We start from the raw sequence: 22,267 nt of genomic DNA, 5'->3' as shown, positions 1-22,267 counted from the left end.
TTTTTCATATGCTTACATAAGGCACTTTTATTATATATGCAAACAAATATGCTGCTAATTTTATTTGTGGTTTGTAATATAAAATTTGGTGAAATGATTTTAGTGTGTTTTGGTACTTTTTGGACATTTTCAGCACATTTTAACAGCACTGATAACCTGTGATCATACTGATCACCCTGATAAATTTGGTCATGATATGAGATTTCTATACTGTTTCATCCCGACCTATGACCTTCGTAATGTGTGTTTTTCAATGCCTCTGTTCCGGCAACAGCTGTGGCCAGAGGTGTTATGCTTTTGGGTTGTCCATCCCTCGCATTCTCATGAACATGATATCTTTTTTTTTTAACTTATTTTTTATTTAAACAACCAACAGACATACACCAGTAACTTGCCACAATCATCACATTTTCCCCTTCATCAGTCCTTTCATTTGAAATGTCCTTTTTTTTTTCTTTTTCTTCCTCTCTCCCCCACCCTCCTCCCTTAATCCAGTCCTTGTTATAATAGTTTGAAAAACGGAAATATGCCTCACTTCACAGATACAATCAATGCCATCTCCTAGCTCAGATAAGAAACTCCACAATCAGAGCTAATAATGCTAGAAATAATAAAAAAAGGGGAGGGGGGGGTGGTAAGGATAAATAAATATAAATAAGATGTAAATAAATAGAAAAGAAGAAAGGAAAAAAAAAAAAAAAAAAAAAATATACCAAATACCATATCCAAAATGAGTGAATCATAAATCCATGAATCCGTAAATCAAACCTCAGGAATACATCACTGCAATATCAGAGGCAGCACAGGCATCCATCTCTTTAAAAATTTTTCTTTTTGAAGTCGAACAGCATAGGTGATTTTTCCATTTCATAGATTTCATATACCTTCAAAATCCAATCATTATATGAAGGGGTTCAATTTTCAACCACCTAAATGTGATACACTTAATGGCGCTAGTAGGATTTGTAACAAATATACATTATTTCGCCAGTAACCTTCTGGTATTATACCTAGGAGAACCACCATGGGATCTTTAGGTATTTCACGATGAAAAATTTCTTTTAAAGCGTCAAAAACCTCCTTCCAATAATCCTCTAGTTTTGGACATGACCACATTATATGAGTATGGTTTCCTATGTGCTGTCCACATTGCCTCCAACATTTATCTGATCCTGTTTGATTCCATTTAGCTATTATATGTGGGGTTGGAAATACCTTGTTATAATTTTCCACCTAAACTCTCTCCAAATATTAGAACTGGTCACTGAATGTGCTTCCTCACACCCCTGTGTCCAAGTTTCAATTGGGATAATTGCATCAAATTCGATCTCCCATTTATCTTTAATATGCAAAGTATTATTTGGGTCCATGGATGAAAATATAGTATATACTTTGGAAATTACTCGTTTAATATTGTGATTTGATTGTATTTCCTGGAGAAACAGCTCAAGCTGAGAGGGGTTTTTAACTTTTTCATATTCTTGATGTGTTGTTAGAAAATGTCTCAATTGCAGGTATCTATAAAAATTAGTTTGTGGAAGTTTAAAATCATTTCTCAGTTGTTCAAAGATTTAAGATCCCCTTTAGAAAACATTTGGTGTAGATACCTAAGACCATATTGATACCAGTTTTGAAACCCATATCGCTTTGAGATGGTATAAAGTCCCCCAGATATCCTAACTCAGATACGGTAGATAGTTTCTTTGGTAAATTAAAGAATACTTGTATAGTTTTCCAAATTTTTAATGTCATTTTTGTCCACACACCCATCTGGATACTCTTCAAGGGTAGATCTAAAAGAGAACAGTCTTTATTGGTACTGAGCATAAGCTCTTTTCGATATTAATCCACCTGGTATGTACCTGATCCTCCAACCAAGAGATCACTGGTCTCACTTGGGCAGCCCAGTAATAATATTGTAAATTTGGGAGTCCCAGTCCCCCCCTGGATTTAGATAATTGTATAATTTTAAATCGGATTCTAGGGCGTTTCCCCTGCCATATGAATTTTGATATTAATTTATTTAATCTATCAAACGCTAATTTTGGGACCTCTACAGGCAGCATTTGGAACAGGTAAAGTAGTCTAGGTAAGACGTTCATACGTACTGATTCGATGCGACCAAGCATAGTCAGTGGTAATGTTGTCCATCGTTCCAGGTCCTCGCTTATACTTTTAATAATTTTGGGGTAATTTGCCTCATATAATAGTTCTAGGGAATGGGGTAGAGTGATGCCTAAATACACCATACTTTTATTCCATTTAAACCCCTTTTATTTTTAATATGATCTGGTATTTGACCATTAAGGTCGATAGCCAGTTTTTCAATATTAACTTTATATCCTGAGATGAAGCCATAATGCGAGATCAATTTTTTAAGGTGTGGAATTGTTGTTTCTGGTTCTGCCAAAAAGAGCAACACGTCATCAGCATATAGTGACAATTTATGTTCTTCCTTATTGATTTTAATGCCTTTAACTAATAAGTCGTCCCTAATGAGCTGAGCCAGTGGTTCGATACTTAAGCGAACAATAATGGAGATAACGAACATCCTTATCGACACCCTCGTTCCAATGCGAAATTTTGTGATCTAAATCCATTGACTTTAATGGCGTAGTGGAGTTGAATATAATGTTCGAACCCACTTTATGAACTCAGGACCAAATTTAAACCGTTCCAATGTCTGAAATAAGTATTGCCAAGAGACACGATCAAATGCTTTATATGCATCCAGTGATAATAACATAGCTTTCTCCCTATTAAGGTTTACATGACTCATTATATTTACTGCCCTTCGAGGTTGTCCCCATAGAACCTCCTGCTATAAAACCGGTTTGATCTGGGTGGATTACGTGATTAATGATTTTATTTACTCTTTTAGAAAGTATGGTGGTAAGTATCGAAGGTCACTGTTCAGTAGGGACACTGGACGATAAGACTGACATTTTACTGGGTCTTTACCTTCCTTATGCAATACCACTATGGTCGCTTCTCTCCATGAGGGTGCCATCTCCCCAGATTCTAATGCGTGATGATAAGCTCTTAAAAGGAGTGGTGATATAATTTCATTTAGTTTTTTATAGAATTCATTGATGTAGCCATCAGGGCCGGGACTTTTATTATTCTTCAACATTTTAATTGCTTCCATTATCTCCTGCTGCCTAATTGGTTCATCCAATTCCTTTCTCATTGAATCTGTTAGTTCAGTCAATTTTATATTTCTCAAAAAGGCAGATATGACTGTATCATTTCCACAGGTATCTGAATTTTTGTAAAGAGATTTATAAAATTCTGCAAAAGCCTCTGCAATTTCATCAGGTTTAGTTAGTACTGAGGAATTCTCAGGTATTATTTTCAATATAGTATTTGAGGCTCGCTGTTTTCTTAACCTAATTGCCAAAAGTCGACTTGCCCTGTCCCCATACTCATAATATTTCTGTCTAAGAAATCTCATATTATATTCAATCTTATCATTGATTAGGCTATTATATTCTCTTCTAACGTCTTTTAATTTGTTTAGTATTGTAGGGTTTTGGGTTTGTTTATGTTGTGATTCCAAATTCTGAATAGCTTGTTCCAATTCTATTTGTCTTGCTTCCCTTTCTTTCTTTCTATTTGCTGTATAGGCAATGATTCTTCCTCTGAGATAAGCCTTTGCACAATCCCACAATATGAGCGGTGAAATATCTAAGGTATCATTTGTCTCTAAATAAAATTTCAATTCCGCTGTAATAAAAGAAACAAATTCTTTGTCATCTAAGAGAGAAGCATTCAATCGCCACTGTTTAGAAGTTGACCTATTCCCTATATCCCATAATACCTCGATAGGCGAATGATCTGAAAATGTCATTGGTAAAATTTTTATATCCGTTATTCTGTATATTTCTGCCTTGGAAGTAAAAAAATAATCTATCCTGGAATAAGAAGCATGCCTATGAGAATAGAAAGTAAAATCCTGCTATTTGGATATTTACTCCTCCATACGTCTACCATGCCCATTTCCGAAATTTGGTATTTCAGCATTTTGCTCATCCTGGAGAGTGGGGTGTTGGAGAGTGGTTTTCTATCCACATATTGTGATACAATACAATTAAAGTCCCCCCCCATAAGTAATATCCCAACACTATGTCGTACCACCGTATTGAACACCATTCTAATAAATCCTGGCTCATCCTCATTAGGGGCATATACATTCATAAGCGAGACCTCTATGCCATCAATTTTACCATTTAATAAAACAAATCTCCCCTCTGTATCTTTATGAATTGACGTTAAAGTGTAGTTTACTTGTATATGAATTAAAATTGCAACTCCCTTTGTCCTTCCAGATGGGTGAGAGGATTAGTAGACCTTGTCAGCCCAAGATTTCCTAAGCTTCTCATGCTCAGAGTCTGACAGATGCGTTTCTTGTAGATAGGCTATTTCACATTTAATCTGTCGTAACTGTCGCAATATCTTTTTCTTCTTCATGGGGTTGTGAAGACCCTTCACATTATAACTTAATACTTTTATGAATCCCATAACCTAAGATTAGATGTATATAATATGAGATATACTAAATGAAGAAGTAAAGGATAAATGAACAAAAAAAAAAAAAAAAAAAAAACATGGCCTATGGGGCTTTAAGATGACATCTGTGGCATATGGTGTAATGAACATAAAAAGCCCAAGCTGAACCCCAGGGCAACCATAAACAGTTATAGAGGGCTTCCTCATAACTTCAGAACAAGAAAGAGTCCAAGTCTCTGTGGGACCTAGTCCCTGAAAGCATAAGAAATAGGCAATGCACAAAACGGACCAACATGTATCACCTGATAGTATGCACATGCCAATAATAACTTGTGCTTAAAAACAAGACAAGAGCAGGTGTAATGTATCTCTACCCCGGCTCCAGCAGAGCTACTATTATAACTGTAACGAATTTTGAAGAACCCATAACAGCATAATCGTTAATGTAACTAAATATAAGAATATTACTTATCACTCAACCTCCCCTCTCTCCGACTCAGGATGTGTGTTTCCACTGTCCAACTACATCTCCTCGGTGAATTTCTTTTTTACATAGTCCATTGCTTCTGGTGCGTTCAGGAACTCCTTTTCTTCCCCATTATATGAGATCCGGAATTTGGCAGGATAAATCAATCCATATCGGATCCCCTGTCTTCCTCGGAGCATTTTCCTAACATCCGAGAATGCCGCTCTGGCCCTGGCGACACTGGTGGTATAGTCGGGGAATATGGCGATGCGGTTCCCATTGTGTGTGAGCGGAGCCCGATCCCTGGCTCTCCTCAGGATCTCTGCACAATCCCCGTCGTAGTGTAACTTTGCAATAATGACTCTGGATCTGTCACCTGGCTTTCGCGACCCAATGCTGCGGTGTGACCGATCCACTTTCACTTCTTTGTTCAACTGCAGCACATCTTTCAGGAGTTTGGATACCTCCACAGGTGAGCTCGTCCCGGGATGTTCAGGCACTCCGACAATACGGATGTTCCCTCTTCTCATTCGACCTTCCATGTCTTCACATTTGTCTTGCAATAGTTCCACTTGTTTCGTTAATGAAGCAACCGTGGCTTGCAATGCTGTTGTTTCGTCTGACCATGCTGAGACCCCCCCCTCCACGTCCTTAAGACAATGTTTAATTGACTCAATCTCCGTGCGGGTAGCGGTAGCATTGTTAGCAATTTCAGCCCGTATAGCCTGTAGCTCACTTTTTATCCCAGCAAAAGTTTCTGCTAGGGCACCTTTTAACTCTTCTTTTATCGCCAATGAGATGTCCGCTCTCAGAGAAGAAACAATGTCCATTTTTAATGCGTCGGTGTCCATGTTTTTGTCCTCGGGCATTGTTTGTCTCGCAGTTGTAGTAGCAGCTCGATTAGCATTACCCGAACCACTCTGCTCCGGGGCTTCCGGCCTTGTTCCAGATGGTCCGGTGTACTTGTATTTGCGAAGATTTGTTGCCATCCGGAATAAAGCCACTCGTTTTATTTAGTGCTGTAGTTTTTCTTATATCCTTGGGAGGTGGATTCTTGTTATTTTCTTCTGCAATATGCTGTTTACGGGTTATTTTAACAAAAGCTCTGCCGGAGCTCTGTGAAAACACGTCTTATCCCATGTCTTGCTCAGCAGCGCCCCCCCATGAACATGATATCTTAAAAACAACTTGAGGCAATTTATTTAAATTTGGCACAAACGTCCACTTGGACTCATCAATCAGGTGATTAGATTTTGATAGTCAAAGGTCACTGCGACCTCAAGTCTGCCTCATTATTGGGAACATGACATCTTTAAAAACGCCTTGAGGGAATTTCTTACAATTTGGCACAAACACCCACTTGGACTCAACAATCAACTTGATTTGATTTTGGTGGTCAGAGGTCAAGGTCAGTGTGACCTTGAGTCTGCCTCATTCTGGTGAATGTGATAACTCATGAAGGTTTTGAGGGAATTTCTTACAATTTGGCACAAACGTCCATTTGGACTCAACAATGACCTGATTAGAATTTGGTGGTCAGAAGTTACTGTGACCTCACAAAACATGTTTTTGCCCATAACTCAAGAATTCATATGCTAATTTTGACAAAATTTCACACAAATGTTTAATAGGATATAATGATGAGATGATGACATTTCATATCCAAAAGGTCAAAGGTCAACTTCGCTATAACTCCAGGACAGAAGGGGGGACATTTGGTCTGCCAATGAACGATTGGATCTTCTGTGCTGCTGTGTTGAAGATTTGTGTGAATCATCCATGTTTTAGAATTTGTAGCTTCTTTGCAGAAACATCCATATTTAATGCATTGTCACCTGTCATGGCTACATAAAAGTCTTGACATACATGGTTGTTATCTATAACTACAACTTTATTAGTTCATGGAGGCGTACGACCACAAGGCGGTCATTCTAGTTTTATTTCTTACGCACAAATCTGGAGAGAACAATTTGGTGACACAGGCCTAAGAACATATAGTACATCCCATATTGTAGCTCAGTCTTACCTTTGTGTAACATTTGATGATGTCACGTGAGATATTCACACATTTTTTTGTTGCAGCTAATAGCTAAAAGTGTTTCCCATCTACACTACTGACTGTCCTTTGAATCACTTCAAACAAGTTTTGCATACCACACATAAACTCCATATGTGATCTAAGCGTTCTGCGATAGTCTTCATGAACTGGCTGAGAGCACTCCCGTTTGGTTCAGTGAGGCCCACATTGAAAATGCAACCGTAGGTTTAGGCTGCAGCCAGATTAAGAGGAGAGAGAATGGGGGTTTTCTTCTCTCTAAGAAGATTACCCGGGGAGGGGCGAGATGGCAGTCAGAGTGTTTAAGAGAAAAAGGACAAGAAGAAAATGGAAGATGAAGTGGAACTAAAGGAGGGTGGCCCAGGATACACAGTTTAGCCACCTGTTGTCTGCCTCTTGATATCACTCCTCTCGATGTTACTCTATCTCTGTAACCATCTATCTTTGCTCCATCACTTGCCCTAGTCATCGTTAAATGTATTACAATAAAGGTTTAAAAGGTCACAAAAGGGTTTCACCATCTAGCATCATGCGTGAGTTGAATTCGTTTGAGCATTATGTTTTCAAGCCAGTTTTTTTTACATGTGTGTGCAGCTGTGAGCCTGATTGTACTTGTGCTCCCCTCTCCTTTAAGTTCCTGCTGGTGGTTTCCAGGAGGGCTTTGATGTGTATCTGGGCAATGCACTATTAGAGGGATTTCCCTGGGCCTGACAGCTCAGAGAATATGCGGCGAAATGGCAATGCCAGTGGGCTAAAAGAATGCTGGAAACAGGATTAGGATCATATTCTGGCAGACCCTGTCACCTCCTCAATGGGCCGAGGTTTCTAACGCTGGCACTTTTCATTCTCGCCATGGTTAAAACCTTTAAGAGAACCATGGAGAGGAGGGAGGGAAAAAAAGCACTGATTGAATGGTACACTGTGATTTTTGTGTGGGGGGCTTGCTCTGGGGGCTCTGTGTGCGTGTGTGTGTGTGTGTGTGTGTGTGTGTGTGTGTGTGTGAGAGAGAGAGAGAGGGAGAGTCAAAGCAGGAGATACAGCAAACCAGTGGGTCTATGTAAATCACACACAGACCTTTCTTGTTTGGAAATATGTAAAGCTTTACTTTCTGCAGTCATGAGTCTGTGATACAAAGACAAAATGTGTAATGTGTTAGGTTTACTTTTATAAATTACTTTCTTGAGATGTTAAGACAACCAAACACAACATTCAAACTTGGTCCCTCCTTTCTACACTGCTTGTACATACTCTGCAATCTACTACTGTAGGAAAGTTACATTTGTTTTAATGGAAAGACCTTCAGCATGGTGGTTCTCAAACTTTTACACCATGTACTTACCTACTACTTACTTACTCCTGTTCTTCCCCTGTGTTGCACCTCTCCCCATGACGGGTTCATCTTTTCCAACTCCAGTGTCACAGTTCTACACCAGGTGGTTCTGGGCCTTCTGGGTTTTGTTTTGCCTGGTGGTGTCCATCTCAAGGCGACTCTTGTGATCCGGCCCTGTTCTATTCTTAGCACATGGCCTAGCCATCTCAAACAAACTGGTTCCCATTCCAGCAGGGTTTTGGATTTCTCCTTTGAGATTATGACGCCCATGCCGTGTGTGGGTATTCTCATGGCCTGAATGGAGGATGACAGATCCATCATGCAACACTTGGTGTCGGCAGGCAGGCTAGTGACCTTCACTTATCCCCAGGATGTCCAGGTGGTATCTTTTCATCTCACTGAGGACTTGTGTTGTCTTGGTAGTCTTGTACATGGTTCGGATATTCCATGTTCCAAGGCGGATCTTGGATTTTGGCCCGAGTAGACCCTCTTTCACACTCCTGATTTCCTTTTGGCTTTACTCAGGAGCAACACATTCTCACTCCAACCTCGTCACATATTGACATGCTTAGTCATGGACTTTCCACGTCCACATATGACGTGCAAGGTACCCTGGGTGTGTTGGTTGTTCACATTCTGGGACACCATGTCAAGTTCTGCCTGTCACATGCATTGTCTTCTTTCAAGATACATCTCTTTTTCTGTTTTCTCTGGGACGTGGACACTGCTCTCTCAGGTAAAGGTCGGTGTTTGTTGGGTGGTCAACAATCTGGTTTTATACATCCAAAGAACTTCTATAAAAATGAACTGCTTGGCAACCAGACCAGGACTCTAATTGAGACAGGCCTTTATTCGTCAAAATGTGTAGCTTGCATAACCTCAATACATATTATAGTTTTAAAACCAGCTTTAGCAAGCTAACTATGCTAACCGTTGGCATCTAGTGGTTCAACAGAAAACAGGCCAATTCTGCATCATTCTTCATTCTCTCCTTCAGTGCTTGCTAGTAAAAGTGAGAGCAAACCTCAGATTCAGTCTCGTTTTGGAACAAGCTTTGTCCGCTTGGTGTTTCACCTTGCTATGTTTGACCTTTTTCTGCAATGTGTCTGCAATTTATGTAGCTTCCTTTTGGATGAGTGCTGCTACTACCCAGGTTACCAGGAAGTGTATCAGCTTTGAAGGCAATTTCCGTAGTGGCCAAATTCTGGGTCAGTCACTTGATGACAGTGGCCCCCAAAAGACTTTTTCCCACATTCATCAGTTAGGACTTGGTGTTACAAACCTTGGAGTTTCAGCACGCTTCATGCCAGAGCAAAGGTGTTTTGGCCATGACCACCCAGCAGAGCCACCCCCCGACACATCATCAGCTGTGCATCTCAACATCATCAGGTTTTGGTTTTTATCACAAGACACCCTCTGTTGAGGCAGGCCCACCACAGGCTGATCAGGCCTGGGTGTGTGTCAGAAGGATGGCTCTTCCGTGGTCACCTAGGGGCCCAGACGGGATCCTTTGCCTTCAGCCATAGCCAGTGACTGCACCTCTCGGCTGTATTGGCCAGATCCTTGACCACCTTCCTCTGGGCCTGCCCATTAATCCCAATTTCCTTGAGGAGCTAGGATCTAGCGACGAAGCTTTTGCAGCCCACCTCAATCAGTCGCACCTCAGCTTTCCAGGTTCTAGTCGCCGCTTCAGTTACGAGGCCAGCGTAGCGCAATCTTTTGCGTTCGTACGCCTCCCCTATGGCATCCTCGCAAGGGACAGTTAATTCTGTGAGGAAAGCATGCTGACTTATGTTCAAAAGTGATATCTGTTAATCAGCAGATACAACTCCTGCAACTTGTTTCAGTATCAGGATTGGATCCATTCATTCTGATAACATTTCGAGAGTCTAGGAGAGCTGCACATTTTACCCCCATTCAGTTTAGCAGAGGGCTAAACCAGAAGATAGATGCAAATGATCTGGATCATTTTACACCTGGGAAGTCGAACTTTTGGGTTCATGAACAAATTTCATAGGAATGAATGAGGGCCTGCTTCTATCGCAGTATCCAGGTCTCTTAAAACATCCATGCTATGACTGGTTTACTACCTTTTCGCAAAGCCCCGAACCCACTTGCACGCTATTATCGACTGGGGGCTACACATGCATTAACATCCTTACCACAGCAAAAAAAGGACAACAGTACAGGCAGAGAGGAAGGTCTCTACAGATGAATATACCGCATCACACTTGCAGTGGTTAATAAGTGAATGAGAATTACTTCTGTATGAGTCTATACTTTGTGTTTTGTTGGATAGTCCTGCATAATATACCTTTAAAGTTGATCTGTCTGACATGATTAAAGCGTTGGGTTCATGTCGTCATATGGCTGCCACAGTTTATTGGCTATTTGGGCGAGTTCTTTTCAGACCTCGCTCACACACACACACACACACACACACACACACACACATGTCATCACTTGCTTAAAGGAAAGTAGATGGAGATCCGGGTGGTTATGGGGTAAAGTGGTGAATATACAGCCCTGAGTGTTAGAGATGGAAGCACCTGATCCAGCATCAAGGGCTCAACACACTTGACCCTGCAGCAGTACAATCTAGCAATCCCTGTTCAACCCCCAGGCCGTGTGTGTGTGCGTGTGTGTTTGGGGGATGGGTGTTAAGAAAAGAGAGAACATTCGGAACAAGAGTATTGTGTTATGTTCTCTGCTCCAGAGCCCCATGGGAGGAAATCCTGCCGTGTACCTGGACAGATTCGTACCCCTGGATAACAAGGACATTCACTCCTGCTGCATATCCAACACCACAATCTTATCAGTCACACGATCAGGACGCCCTTGGCTGAGGACACACACAACACATATGTGGTGTAATAAAACACAACAAGGTTAGGGTGAGGTGTTACACCCACATTAACGCGGCTAATCTGGTGAGATCATTATCCTCTTCTATCCGATTGTTGGGTTGTGGTCATTCATAACGGTCGCAGAAATTGCTCAATGCGGCAGCCGGGGTGCATTTGTTATTTACACACACACTGAGGGGGGAAATATATGTTAAAGGCCGACTCAATTAACAGCAGAGCAATGTCACACAGCCACATAAAGTTTACTGTGGGAAGAGCAAGGGCACATTTTGGATGTGAGACGCCCGATTGCCCCGTGTGTGTTTGAGTGTGTGTGTGTGTGTGTGTGTGTGTGTGTGTGTGTGTGTGTGTGGGAGCAGGGTTGGGGTGGGGGTCTGTGCGTTTTGACAAACCATGCTGTTAAAGATATAATAGCAGCATAATCACCGCCCCAGGCCGTCATTCTTCAGGATAATGGCCTGCTTATTCATTGGGGATGGCTTATGTCTCCGTGCGGCTTTTTTATTTTTCAGATTACGTTGTTCTTTTTCTGTCTCTTTTGCTCACGCACTCTTTGTCTCCCTGAAAATTCTCATGCATGTTTTTTTATTGTTGTCTTAATTTGACCTTCTTCCCGTACCTTCATTGGCTTGATGCTTGTCTTCACCTTGCAGATTCTTGTCCTCATGCCATCACATATTTTACTACACTCTAATTTTTTGAGCCTTAACCTGCATTACACTGAATATATTTAATGGGAGCTTAATGCATTTACTTTAGAAAAAGGTTTTTGCCTCCTTTTTCTGAATTGGTGATCATGTAATGATGACATTTCTTTCTTTTTTTGAGTGAGACATTACGTGAATGGCTGTGTCACCCAGTGATACATCAGACTATTCAAACTATTGGTACACAATGATACATAGTAATAGATTACAATAACAGTTAGCATACAGGTTTGAATTTTAAAGTATGTTATTGTAATTTTGGTGTCATAGAAAAATATCTTTAATTCCATTTCATATATCATGATGCATAATCACTGAATTGATTACTCATTATTATTGATGATTATTTTCTTCTGAATGAACAGGATGATAATCTTGTAAATTCTTGTTTTATTATCATTTATTTATTTTATTTTTATATATTTTAATTTATTTTATTTATTCCCCTTCTATTATTACTTATTCTTTTTTTAAATTATTTTTATTATAATGTCATAAATTCTCATTTTATTATTATTATTTATTTATATATTTTTTGTATTTATTTTTATATATTTTTTATTATCTATAGTATTATCTCATGAATTCAGAAAAATTCTGAGACAATAATCTGATTAATTCAGAAAAACAGCATTTTTTTTTTCCGAGGGAATGCGTCATGCCTCTGTAATATTTTACTTGCTTTTATGTATATTTTACTTTTGCCATAGGAGTTTAAACTAAATTTATTCCTTGAGAGTTCTTTTTGTGCACTCAATCAAAAGGTTTTATAGTTTGTATACTCAAAGTCAGATAAAAAACATCATTAAAACACATGATCGTAAAGCATTCCGGTTAATATTTCTAAATTCATGCACTTTTTTGACATTTCTGTTGCATATTTTAACTGTAACACACCGCCCGTGTCAGTGTTTGGCCCTTACCACCTTCATACTGTGTAAATACGCAGCACAGATAGTCGTCATTATAAAGATCTCCAAGCAATGTTTTTATTTGTGATTATTTTACAACAACACTAGTTCAAGTCTACATTGTTAGGGAGGAGTAAAGGAAACAACACTGCTGATGGTCCACTCACTCTCTCCTCCACCATTATAAATCTATCTACCACTGGACCAAGTAGTTTGACAGACACAGTAGGGGGGCAGCATTAGAATAATAGCAACAACAGAACTCAGATAGAGTCAAGACAGCAGTACACAGAGGACTCGGGTCAGTCGACTCAAATCTGTTCACTTTCTTTGACGTTTCTGTCTGGATACTGACGCTGACAGTTTTCCAGCAGTTTGTTTGATCGCTCCTTTTAAGCCAAATCCAGAAAAGAAACTGAACACATTTAAAATTCAACCCAGGATCGTTACACAGACAACCGAGAGAGGAGGGGTAGACAGGTGCTGCCGGTGAGCTCAGCAAATACAATCTTACAATCTGACAGCTAAAAGGAATTTCATCTGAGACAGAGTCCATTATCAATTATACAACATAATAGGAACTTTACAATTACCTTACCAGTAAACATTAATAGATAGACTTTTTTGTATTTTACATATTAAAATAATGTGCATTTTTTTTCATATGAAGACATTAGCTTCCAGAACACATTAACGGAAAACATTGTGTGTGTGATTCTCCTCATCAAGTGCTAACAGACGGTCTGACTTTCGCTGACAAGCGGCATGTTTCCTCAAGAGAATATTAAGGCGAGAATAACTGCTGACAAAATATGGGTCAGGACATTTATCCAAATTTGTTTACCATATCATTTTGCATTCAAAGGAAATTGATCAACTAAAGTGATGTCAATCTTGCTGCTACCTTAATTGACCGTATTAGTGCACAGACCTTTTTTGAATTTCTAAAGGCGGTCTTAAATGGTATGCATGTTCATAATTGCATTTGCCCCAGCTCCCTCAGCCCAGGGCAAAATGTAATTAAAAGCTTTGCGAATTTAGTCACTGAAATCATTTTCTCATTATCAAGCCAGCCTCTGTACAAAGTGGCACATTACTGGCCATTAAACTGGTAAATTAGTCACTTTTAATTATGCTGTTGAGGACAACATGGCTTGAAGTTTATTTTTATTTATGTGCTGTTATGTAGTACATGCTATGTACATATAACCACGCTGCTTAATTGAAATGTCAATGGTCCTGTGACAGAAATGGTCGCTTTGCTGCAAGAGCGATACCTTTTCCCTCCTGGCCAGCGAGCCTAATCCGTCCAAAAGTGCCTCATTTATTCACATTATTCTTGTAAACATTGTTTGCATTGTCTTTTTTAAACCGAGTGCATCCATCATCAGCTGTGTACGTCACTGTCTGTGATTATTGAATGGATTATTTCAGATGTTTGGAAGGTCCAGTATTATGTGTCTGTTGGGAACATCATCATGAGTCAGGAATATGTTCACTGTCCTCTGAGTCGGGACATTCAGTTAATCCGTCGCATAGCAATGTTCAGTGTCTTATTGGTTCTCTCTTCACAAGGTTTTGGACCTTGAGCTGCAATGGAAGTGAAAAGAAGTCAGACCAGCTGGTGACGTATGGTCTGCTTTGAGAAGCTGTTAAATGGAGTTCTGTAGGTCCAGTGCATGTTGGCATGTTTTATTTTTGGACATCTCTGCATGTCCTGCTCCTAAAGAACTATCACAGTCACACAGAAACGCAGTGGGATGTGATGATGTGTAGGCCGAGGCTCCGGCCTATCGTCCTCCGAATCTGATTCTCAGTTAGACATTGTGTCCAGTCCCAGCGAGGCGGCGTGCTGTTTGGCCCTCAGACGGAGGTTCTCGATGCTGGTGGTCTTGCTGTTGTGGCTGGTGAGGCCGCCCGCAGCGGACGCCTGCAACAGCGGGCTGTTCCACACCTGCTGGGCGTGATGGGACAGGGACTGGTAGTAAGACTGGCAGGGCAGAGAGCCCAGCGGCGCGGGTGGCATGTTAACATTCATCCCCAGGTAGGGGAGTGAAGATGGGGTGGTGAGGTCAAAGGCAGGGTAGTGCACCAGGTTGTTGGTGGCGGCCATGTGCTGGCGGAACTGCTCCTGCAGACGGAACAGGCTGAGAGGGGAGGAAGAGTAGGAGTGGCTCTGAGAGAGAGGAGCACTGCTGGCCAGGCCGCTGCTGGAGGAGGAAGGGGTCACGGATGGAGAGACCAGGGGAGAGTCTGGACGGAGAGAAGAGGGGATAGAGACAGTTTAATCATCAGCTGATGAGGTCAGTGCTGTAGATGAAGGATGCTGAGGATAAAATAAGAAATCAAGTATCCTGTTCTCACCTGGTTTGGGGCTGAGTCTTTTGCACACTGGCGAGACGTCCTCAGGAGTCACCGCTCTCTCACACTTCATCTCCTCCCTCTGAGATTTACTCTCGTCCTCCTTATCTGTGGCGTTGTCCTCTGTCGCCGACTCGCTGCCAGAGTGTTCCGCTGACGTGACGTTCAGCTCCATGTCCAGCGGTATGGGACGGACTACAGGACCCTCCGTCTCCAGAGAAGAGGAGGAGGAAGAAGAGGATGAAGGAGGGAGCTGGGTGTCGGGGAGGATAGTTGTGGAGGGAGGTGCGTCCTCTTTCTCGCTCCCTCCTTCCCCTGACGCCTCCTTCTGCTTCTGAAGCTGCTCCTTCTGGAGGCTGCGCTGCTTCTTGCGGAACTTGGCTCTGCGGTTCTTGAACCAAACCTGAAGGCAGAGGAGAGAAGAAGAATAATTACATTAGGAACTTAAAGATAGATTTATAGATTGACGATACTTCATTCATCCCCTCAGGGGAATTCGGGTGTCCAGCAGCTCACATATCGATCAAACACAGCAATTACAGACAATAGAAAAATATTTATAAATAAAAGAGTTAAAAACAAAGGATAAGAACAATATAACAAGTATAACAGCTTTTGCTTTTTCTACTTTTTTGATTCATTTTATTACTTATTTAGCCATAATTACTGCACACATATTTTGGGTTACTTATCAATGGGTACATTATTTATACTTAAGCAGTAATAGATTCAGTATTATTGAGTTACTGGTAAATTATTATTTCATTGTCATTTACAGCACTGTATATTGTTCTATTTGTATTTTCACGTGCGGTGTTTAGTCATTGTGTTCCCTTGGTTTTGAGCTCATTGGTTCCTACCTGCCCTTGTTTTGTTGGGACAGGTATGAGTGATACTCAGAGAGAGTAGTGAGTGCCTCGTGCTTGACAGCGATGAGCAGTTGCTGTACCCCTGATTTGGGATGTGTTAGTGCTGTCTTGCCATGTTGTTAAAAATTAAACTAAGAGGAAGAAGCAAATGTTGTAGCCCTGAAGAACTGGGGAACACCAGCAATCAAGAAAAGAGGGTGACACTTATTTACAGTCAACAAAAAAGGAGGTCCTATCCCAAAAGAATTGGGGAGTCCACCTCCTTAAATTTAGGGCGAAATAGGTGTAGATTTCAGGGGGGACACAGGGGACATGTCCATCTGCCTCCTATAAGTATTTATGAAGTATTTATGTATGTAGCTCCTTATATGTGGACTCTTGTGCAGATGGACTCAAAGTTGCACTCACTGGTTTCTCTCGGTCGGTTTAAAGCTCTCCTGTACATAATCATATACATATATGCCAGTGTCACAGTGTGTCTTATCTGGTCTTTGTGATCATGTGTAGTTGCCCTTTTTTGTGTTTTTATGGTTCTCTTCTAGCATACATCAACATATTTTTAGGCTTGTCTTTGTAGTACTCTCATTTTGTGTTTTATACTGCTTGTTTTAGAACTGTACATTTTTATTCTGTAGCGTATTTTTGTTCTATGTTTCTTCCGGACAAGCTTGAATAAATAAAAATAAATAAAAGTACATGAAAGTAGTAGAAGACTTTTCATTTTGACAAATTTAAACATAAAGATGCTTTCAATCGATTCAAAAAGGCACAAATTGCTGAATAAAAATTCACCAGATTGCAGGAAATAAAGGGTTGGATGCTCAAAATTTGTGAGGACCCCCAACCCCCCTGTTTCATATGTAACATCCCCCCTCCAGTGTTGAAACCAAACCTACAGCTCTTAGACTGTATTGTCATTGCACAAGAAGTACAACGAAATTTGCTGTGCCATGTCTGAATATAAAATAATAGATTGTAGTTTGGTGCTACACGAAAACATAAAGTACCCATAAGATACAATAGCCTGCATTAAAATCACAGACATAACACAACTATAATTAAGCATTAAAAGCCCCTCTAATCTCCTGCCGTACCTGCACACGGGCCTCGGGCAGGTTGGTGCACATGGCCAGCCGCTCCCTCATCACCACATCCGGGTAGTGCGTCTTCTGGAAAGTCTTCTCCAGCGCCTCCAGCTGCTGCGCCGTGAAGGCCGTGCGGCTGCGGCGCTGTTTGCGGTGCTGAGAGCCGTAGCGAGCCTCCAGGATGATGTCTTGAAATGCGCAGCCGTTGGAAAGGAAACACACGGGGAGTTTATTATACTGGGCGTGATGGGACCATGAGCAATTTATATTCAAGTTTATGCAGCTATTATTATTATTATTATTATTATTATTATTATTATTATTATTATTTCATAAATGAATAAAAAAAAAATCATAAATGATGTCACTTTTACTTAATCGCATAATAAAAAATCAGTTAATAGTTTGGAGGCAGGGTAACAGCCTGCGCACCGGAGTGTGTGTGTGTGTGTGTGTGTGTGTGTGTGTGTGTGTGTGTGTGTGTGTGTGTGAGCGTGCACTCAATTACCAGCCAGTCTCTCTGCCAGTGTGAGCGCGTGCACGGACGGCCGGTAGTCGGGCGCGTGCTGCGCCTGTTGCGCGGCCTGCTGGTGCAGGTTGTACATGGCGCTGAGGGAGTTCATGGCGTGCAGAGAGTAGCCGTTCACCCCGTAGTGCTGCATGGTGAGAGGTCGCTACCTGCGGAACGGAGACAGGATGTGATGAGGATGGTGATGATAAAGGATTTCACTCAAGGACATTTGGACATTAAGGGCGCGTGGCTGCAGATGGACACGCATCTCAACCCAACCCTCCGCTTTAATAAGAGGAATAAAATCATGCACAAACACACAGGAGCTTTTTATGAGTAAATGACAGTAGGTCCTCGCGCTCAAGGGCCAATAGATCTTAATGTGCGCACTCAGACAAAAGTGTTATCCATTAACATCCAATTATCGCCCTGTTCAATCCATTAATTATACAAAAGACTTTTAATTGGGGTAATTATCACTCGTTCCCATAATGAACCGTGACGGATGCCTTATTCATGAATTTATTCACGTCGTTTTCTGTGATCCCGGAGAAGCCAAATCCCCATTGAAAACGTTGCTGTGACAGATCAAGGCGTTGGTGAAATGTGTTGGAAAATGAAATAAGGAGATTTGTTCCGGGTCTCGGTGGCAAAACCTGCAACCGGATAGCGGGATTATTTTCTAATAGGCTATGATTACTGAAATGCTGTTCAATTTTTAGTGGCTGACTTTTTCCACTCCTGTAAAACTCATTTTAACAGCAAAGCAAAGCATTCATTTCTTGTAATTTTGCCTCATTTATAATTAACATTAAGATATTTGACACACACAGACTCTTGCAGTAAAGCAAACCATGTTAGAGCATTTCACATGGGATCAGTTTCCCAAACTCTATTTTGTAGTTCTCCTTCACGACCGAGATTTTCATAGATGAAGCGCTGCAGGACACGATTAGATATGTATTAGTACGGAGGAGGCTGACAGGAGGGAATATCTCTGAGGCCCAAACAGTTATTATAACTAGAGAGACCACAGGGAGAAGATATAAATCTTTCTCTTGTGTGACAGGTACAGTGTCCAGGAAGCTGGGCAAGTTATTGGACCTATAGGCCTACAGATATTTTTCAGATATTTCTGACAAAACTTCCAGGTTATCATTTTAATTATTCAGTTTTTCTTTTATTTAATTTTGCTATTTCACTAATTGTAGAGGCCTTTTAAATGGCAGGAATTTAATAATAAATCAACATTTGTGAAGTAATTCCAGTGTATTATATTGTAAAATTTGTTTAAAATGATCCATGTTTTGTTTCAACATAAAAAGATTTTTTCTAATTTTATTTATTTATTTATTTATTTATTTATTTATTTTATTCACAGACACATATTTCCGGCGTTCTGGTGATTTTTAATGCACTTATATGTGCCTTGTCTGCATTAATTCATGGTGTAAATGCCTTTAAGTTTGTCAGAATGATTGTTTTATTGGGGGAGGACAAATGGACATGTTCTAAATATTAAGGAGGACACGTCCCCTGCGTCCTCCCACGAAATCTACACCTAAATAATGAATTATATTAGTTGAAATTTGAGAATTAATTGACATTAATTTAACAAATGTCACACTATTTTGGACAGCCTCATCTTTTGATTAAGACCTGATCATTCTTGCAAATTAAATGTCAGTTTAAAGCATTGAGTGTCAGCATAAATCAGTAAAATAAATAACTTAATATTAGTAATAATAATAATAATAATAATAATAACAGGCCCATTAGGCTGTTGTATTATGAGACAGAAAAGACTGGGTGGTCGCTCTTGTAAAAGGCATTTTTTTTCCTCTACCCATTTCTCAGCTTTTCAGTGTGTGTGAGTGTGTGTTCTTGAGCGCGTGCACGTGCGTGTGCGTGTGTGTGTGTGTCTGTGTGTCTGTGTGTGTGAGATGCCCGCAGTGCCCATTCCCAGCCTATTAAGTGGCTGCGGCGGCTGATGAATGTGATCAGAGGGCAGTGGGGAATAGTTTAATTCGCTGGGACAGAAGGTGCTTCGCTAAACATTTACTTTACTCCCCCAAGTATTTGAGTTGAATGGGCCCCCCCACCCCTACACCCTCCACCCTCCCTCCCGTCTCTCCCCGGCTCCCCCTCCCCTCCCCGTCCCCTCTCTGGCGGCCTCTTATCCCATCGCCCCGGGGCAACGTTTTGGCTGAGATGTATGGCCTCTCCGCGGGTAAAAATATGCATGTTGATCCCCATTTGGCTCCCCGTCTAATGGAAGTGCAAATAGGTTTCGACTGCGAGGCCCTCCATTTATCATCAACGCTGACACGGACGGACGTACAGTGGGACTCCGGTGGGTAGCTGCGGGTTGGAGTTCCCGCGTGTGCGTGCCTGCGTGGCCAAGTGGGCGTGCGCGTGTGTTCTAGTAATAGGCCAACGATTTTTTTTTCTCTCAACTGCTTTTCTGTTTTCTCTGAAAATGAAGCTGCACATTTTGCCTCAAATCACACAAAATACAAGGGAAATAAATGCACCATGTATCTATAAATAATTTTTATTTGTTCACACCTGCAAACACTGAGGAAAGCTGCCATTAATTTTAATGTCACTTTCTGCACAATGCATAATCTCATCTCAAACTTTTTAACTCTCCCTCCACCTCTCATATTCCCCACCACATCTCTGGTTATAGCCTGTATCCTCCTGCCCATATCAAATCCAGCACAATAGCTCATCACCGTGAGCCTGTCAGTGCTGTTATTGTCATTCATAAGCCTCTGTGTGCTCCAGGCGCTGGGCCCTCCTGGCAGCCCCCTGCTCACTGCTTCGATTATCAAACCGTCATTATGTAAATTGGCGTGTACAGTGCAACTCTTTGATCCGACTAAATTAGGAAAAATGTTATTTGCTAACAGCCCTCAGGGGCATGAGTCGACCTGACAAGCTGCTCTTTGCTGTGTCACAGTGTCAACTGTCAGAGGGTTAGAGGGAGCATGGCTCTCAGTTTCTCCTCGCTGTTATTATAAAGAAGTAATTATTATATTGGAATTAAATTATATTTCAGTGTCTATTTTATTGTCTATTACAGCTTTTCAGAGGAAGTACACTACTACTACATTATTTTTTGATTTTGTAACAAGAAAGCAGACAAGACATAACCGTAAAATTCTGAGGGAAAAAAAATAAGATGAACATAAATCTCTTTAGTGTGCATCTGTAGCTATATTTGTGTCACTTTATATTCAGATTTTTAAACCCTGAAAGAAAGGAGCAGGATCATGCGCGCAACCGAAAGGATTGCCTTTTATTTTGGGTATGTCATATTGGTCTTGTGCGTAAAAACGCAGCTGTCAGGCTTTTTATTTTTATTTTTTTTTATTTATTTTTTTTTTTGTATTATGTGTAATGAAATCATTGTGGATTTTAGCTCTAACTTCCGGAAGTTGGATTTTAGGCTGCACACTGACACTTTAAAATATTAGATTTATCATAATAAATACATTTCCAGTAAAGGAACTGCTTTCGTCACATTACTTTTCATCATTGCGTCACTTTCGTTACTGTAGCTAGGCTACATATTTTGTATTCTTTTTATTATGTGGTTGTTTGGCTGTAACTTTTTGTGTGCTGCTGTCTCGGCCAGGTGTCCCTTGTAAAAGAGACCGGAACACACCTGGTTAAATAGGCTATGGGTTTAACAAAATAGCTCAATAGAAAACTCATGTATTAAATTTAAATAAAAAATAAAAACATATGATTTTTTCCCACTTAAATATATAAAATTCATCCCGTTTTAGAGGCAGCGTCAGTTTAGCTTGGTTTACTTTAACGACTGAGTTATAAAAATGCAAATATGAACACGAACACTGTTTTTAAAAGACGTTATTCAAGATGGAGAAAACTTCGTACCTCTTGTGTAGACAGTTGTTTTCCGTCAGCACCGAGTATCCGAGCTTCTTCTTCTTCTTCTTCCTTTCCGGTTGCTGTGTGTAGTTTTTTAACACCCACTCTTCTTCGTCCTTTTGTCCGACACTGAGGCACCAACTCGGGCCGATATTAAACTCCTCCGCTCAGTCTGTTGCTTCACTTCAACTCCGTCCGCTCGCGCTCCACCTGCTCCTCCTCTCGGTGTCTGCACTCGCCGCGTCTCGCGCAGAAGTGGGAAGCCGCCATCTGCTGGTGCGCGAGAGCCCGGCGGAGGGATTTAAGGAGAGCCTCGCGGGGGTCACGCTGCCTTCCTATTGGTTCTCCGGGCTGTCAATCAAGCAAATCAGGGAAGCTGAGTCCAGCGGCGGACTGTGACTCCTGGAGGTATTTTTCAAATATGATCAATTTAAGCACATTATGTCCGCTGAATCCCTCCGTGTCTGTCTACACGGGGTTTTTTTTAAATTATGAGAATTTATAAACACTCCCTCAATGTGAAAATTTAAGCTTTTTAATCGCCAAAATGTGCAGATATTAAATTAATTTTATTTATTTGCATATTTGCTGTAATATAATAAATAATTCTTGTAAGGTTTGTCCTTAAACACAAACTTTGACTTTAAACTTTCACGTCAAGGCATTTTTCTTTAATATAAATTACACAATAA

The 22,267-nt window shown here is 40.8% G+C and overlaps 1 protein-coding gene across 1 annotated transcript; it reads right to left on the bottom strand.

The window, feature by feature from the left end:
• Positions 1–12,939: 12,939 nt before the first annotated feature.
• Positions 12,940–21,835, bottom strand: LOC125902594 (diencephalon/mesencephalon homeobox protein 1-A-like). The gene is made up of 5 exons (XM_049599076.1): positions 21,582–21,835; positions 17,670–17,839; positions 17,171–17,349; positions 15,211–15,610; positions 12,940–15,099 (listed from the first exon to the last, which is right to left on the bottom strand). The coding sequence occupies exons 2-5, from the start codon at positions 17,821–17,823 to the stop codon at positions 14,660–14,662; spliced, it is 1,173 nt and encodes a 390-aa protein (XP_049455033.1). The 5' UTR covers positions 17,824–17,839; positions 21,582–21,835; the 3' UTR covers positions 12,940–14,659.
• Between the last annotated feature and the right edge of the window lie 432 nt (positions 21,836–22,267).

Source organism: Epinephelus fuscoguttatus, linkage group LG15 (genome assembly GCF_011397635.1).
Source record: "Epinephelus fuscoguttatus linkage group LG15, E.fuscoguttatus.final_Chr_v1".
In the NCBI taxonomy this organism is placed as follows: Eukaryota; Metazoa; Chordata; class Actinopteri; order Perciformes; family Serranidae; genus Epinephelus; species Epinephelus fuscoguttatus.
This window is presented reverse-complemented; position numbering and strand designations above follow the sequence as displayed.

Bases quoted from the DNA above. Each gene is read 5' to 3' on its own strand.
- LOC125902594 (XM_049599076.1), bottom strand. From the start codon at position 17,823: ATGCAGCACTACGGGGTGAACGGCTACTCTCTGCACGCCATGAACTCC. The intron at 15,611-17,170 runs GTACGGCAGGAG...CTCTGCCTTCAG, and splicing joins TGCCCGAGGCCCGTGTGCAG to GTTTGGTTCAAGAACCGCAG. The intron at 15,100-15,210 runs GTGAGAACAGGA...CTCTCCGTCCAG, and splicing joins AAGACTCAGCCCCAAACCAG to ACTCTCCCCTGGTCTCTCCA.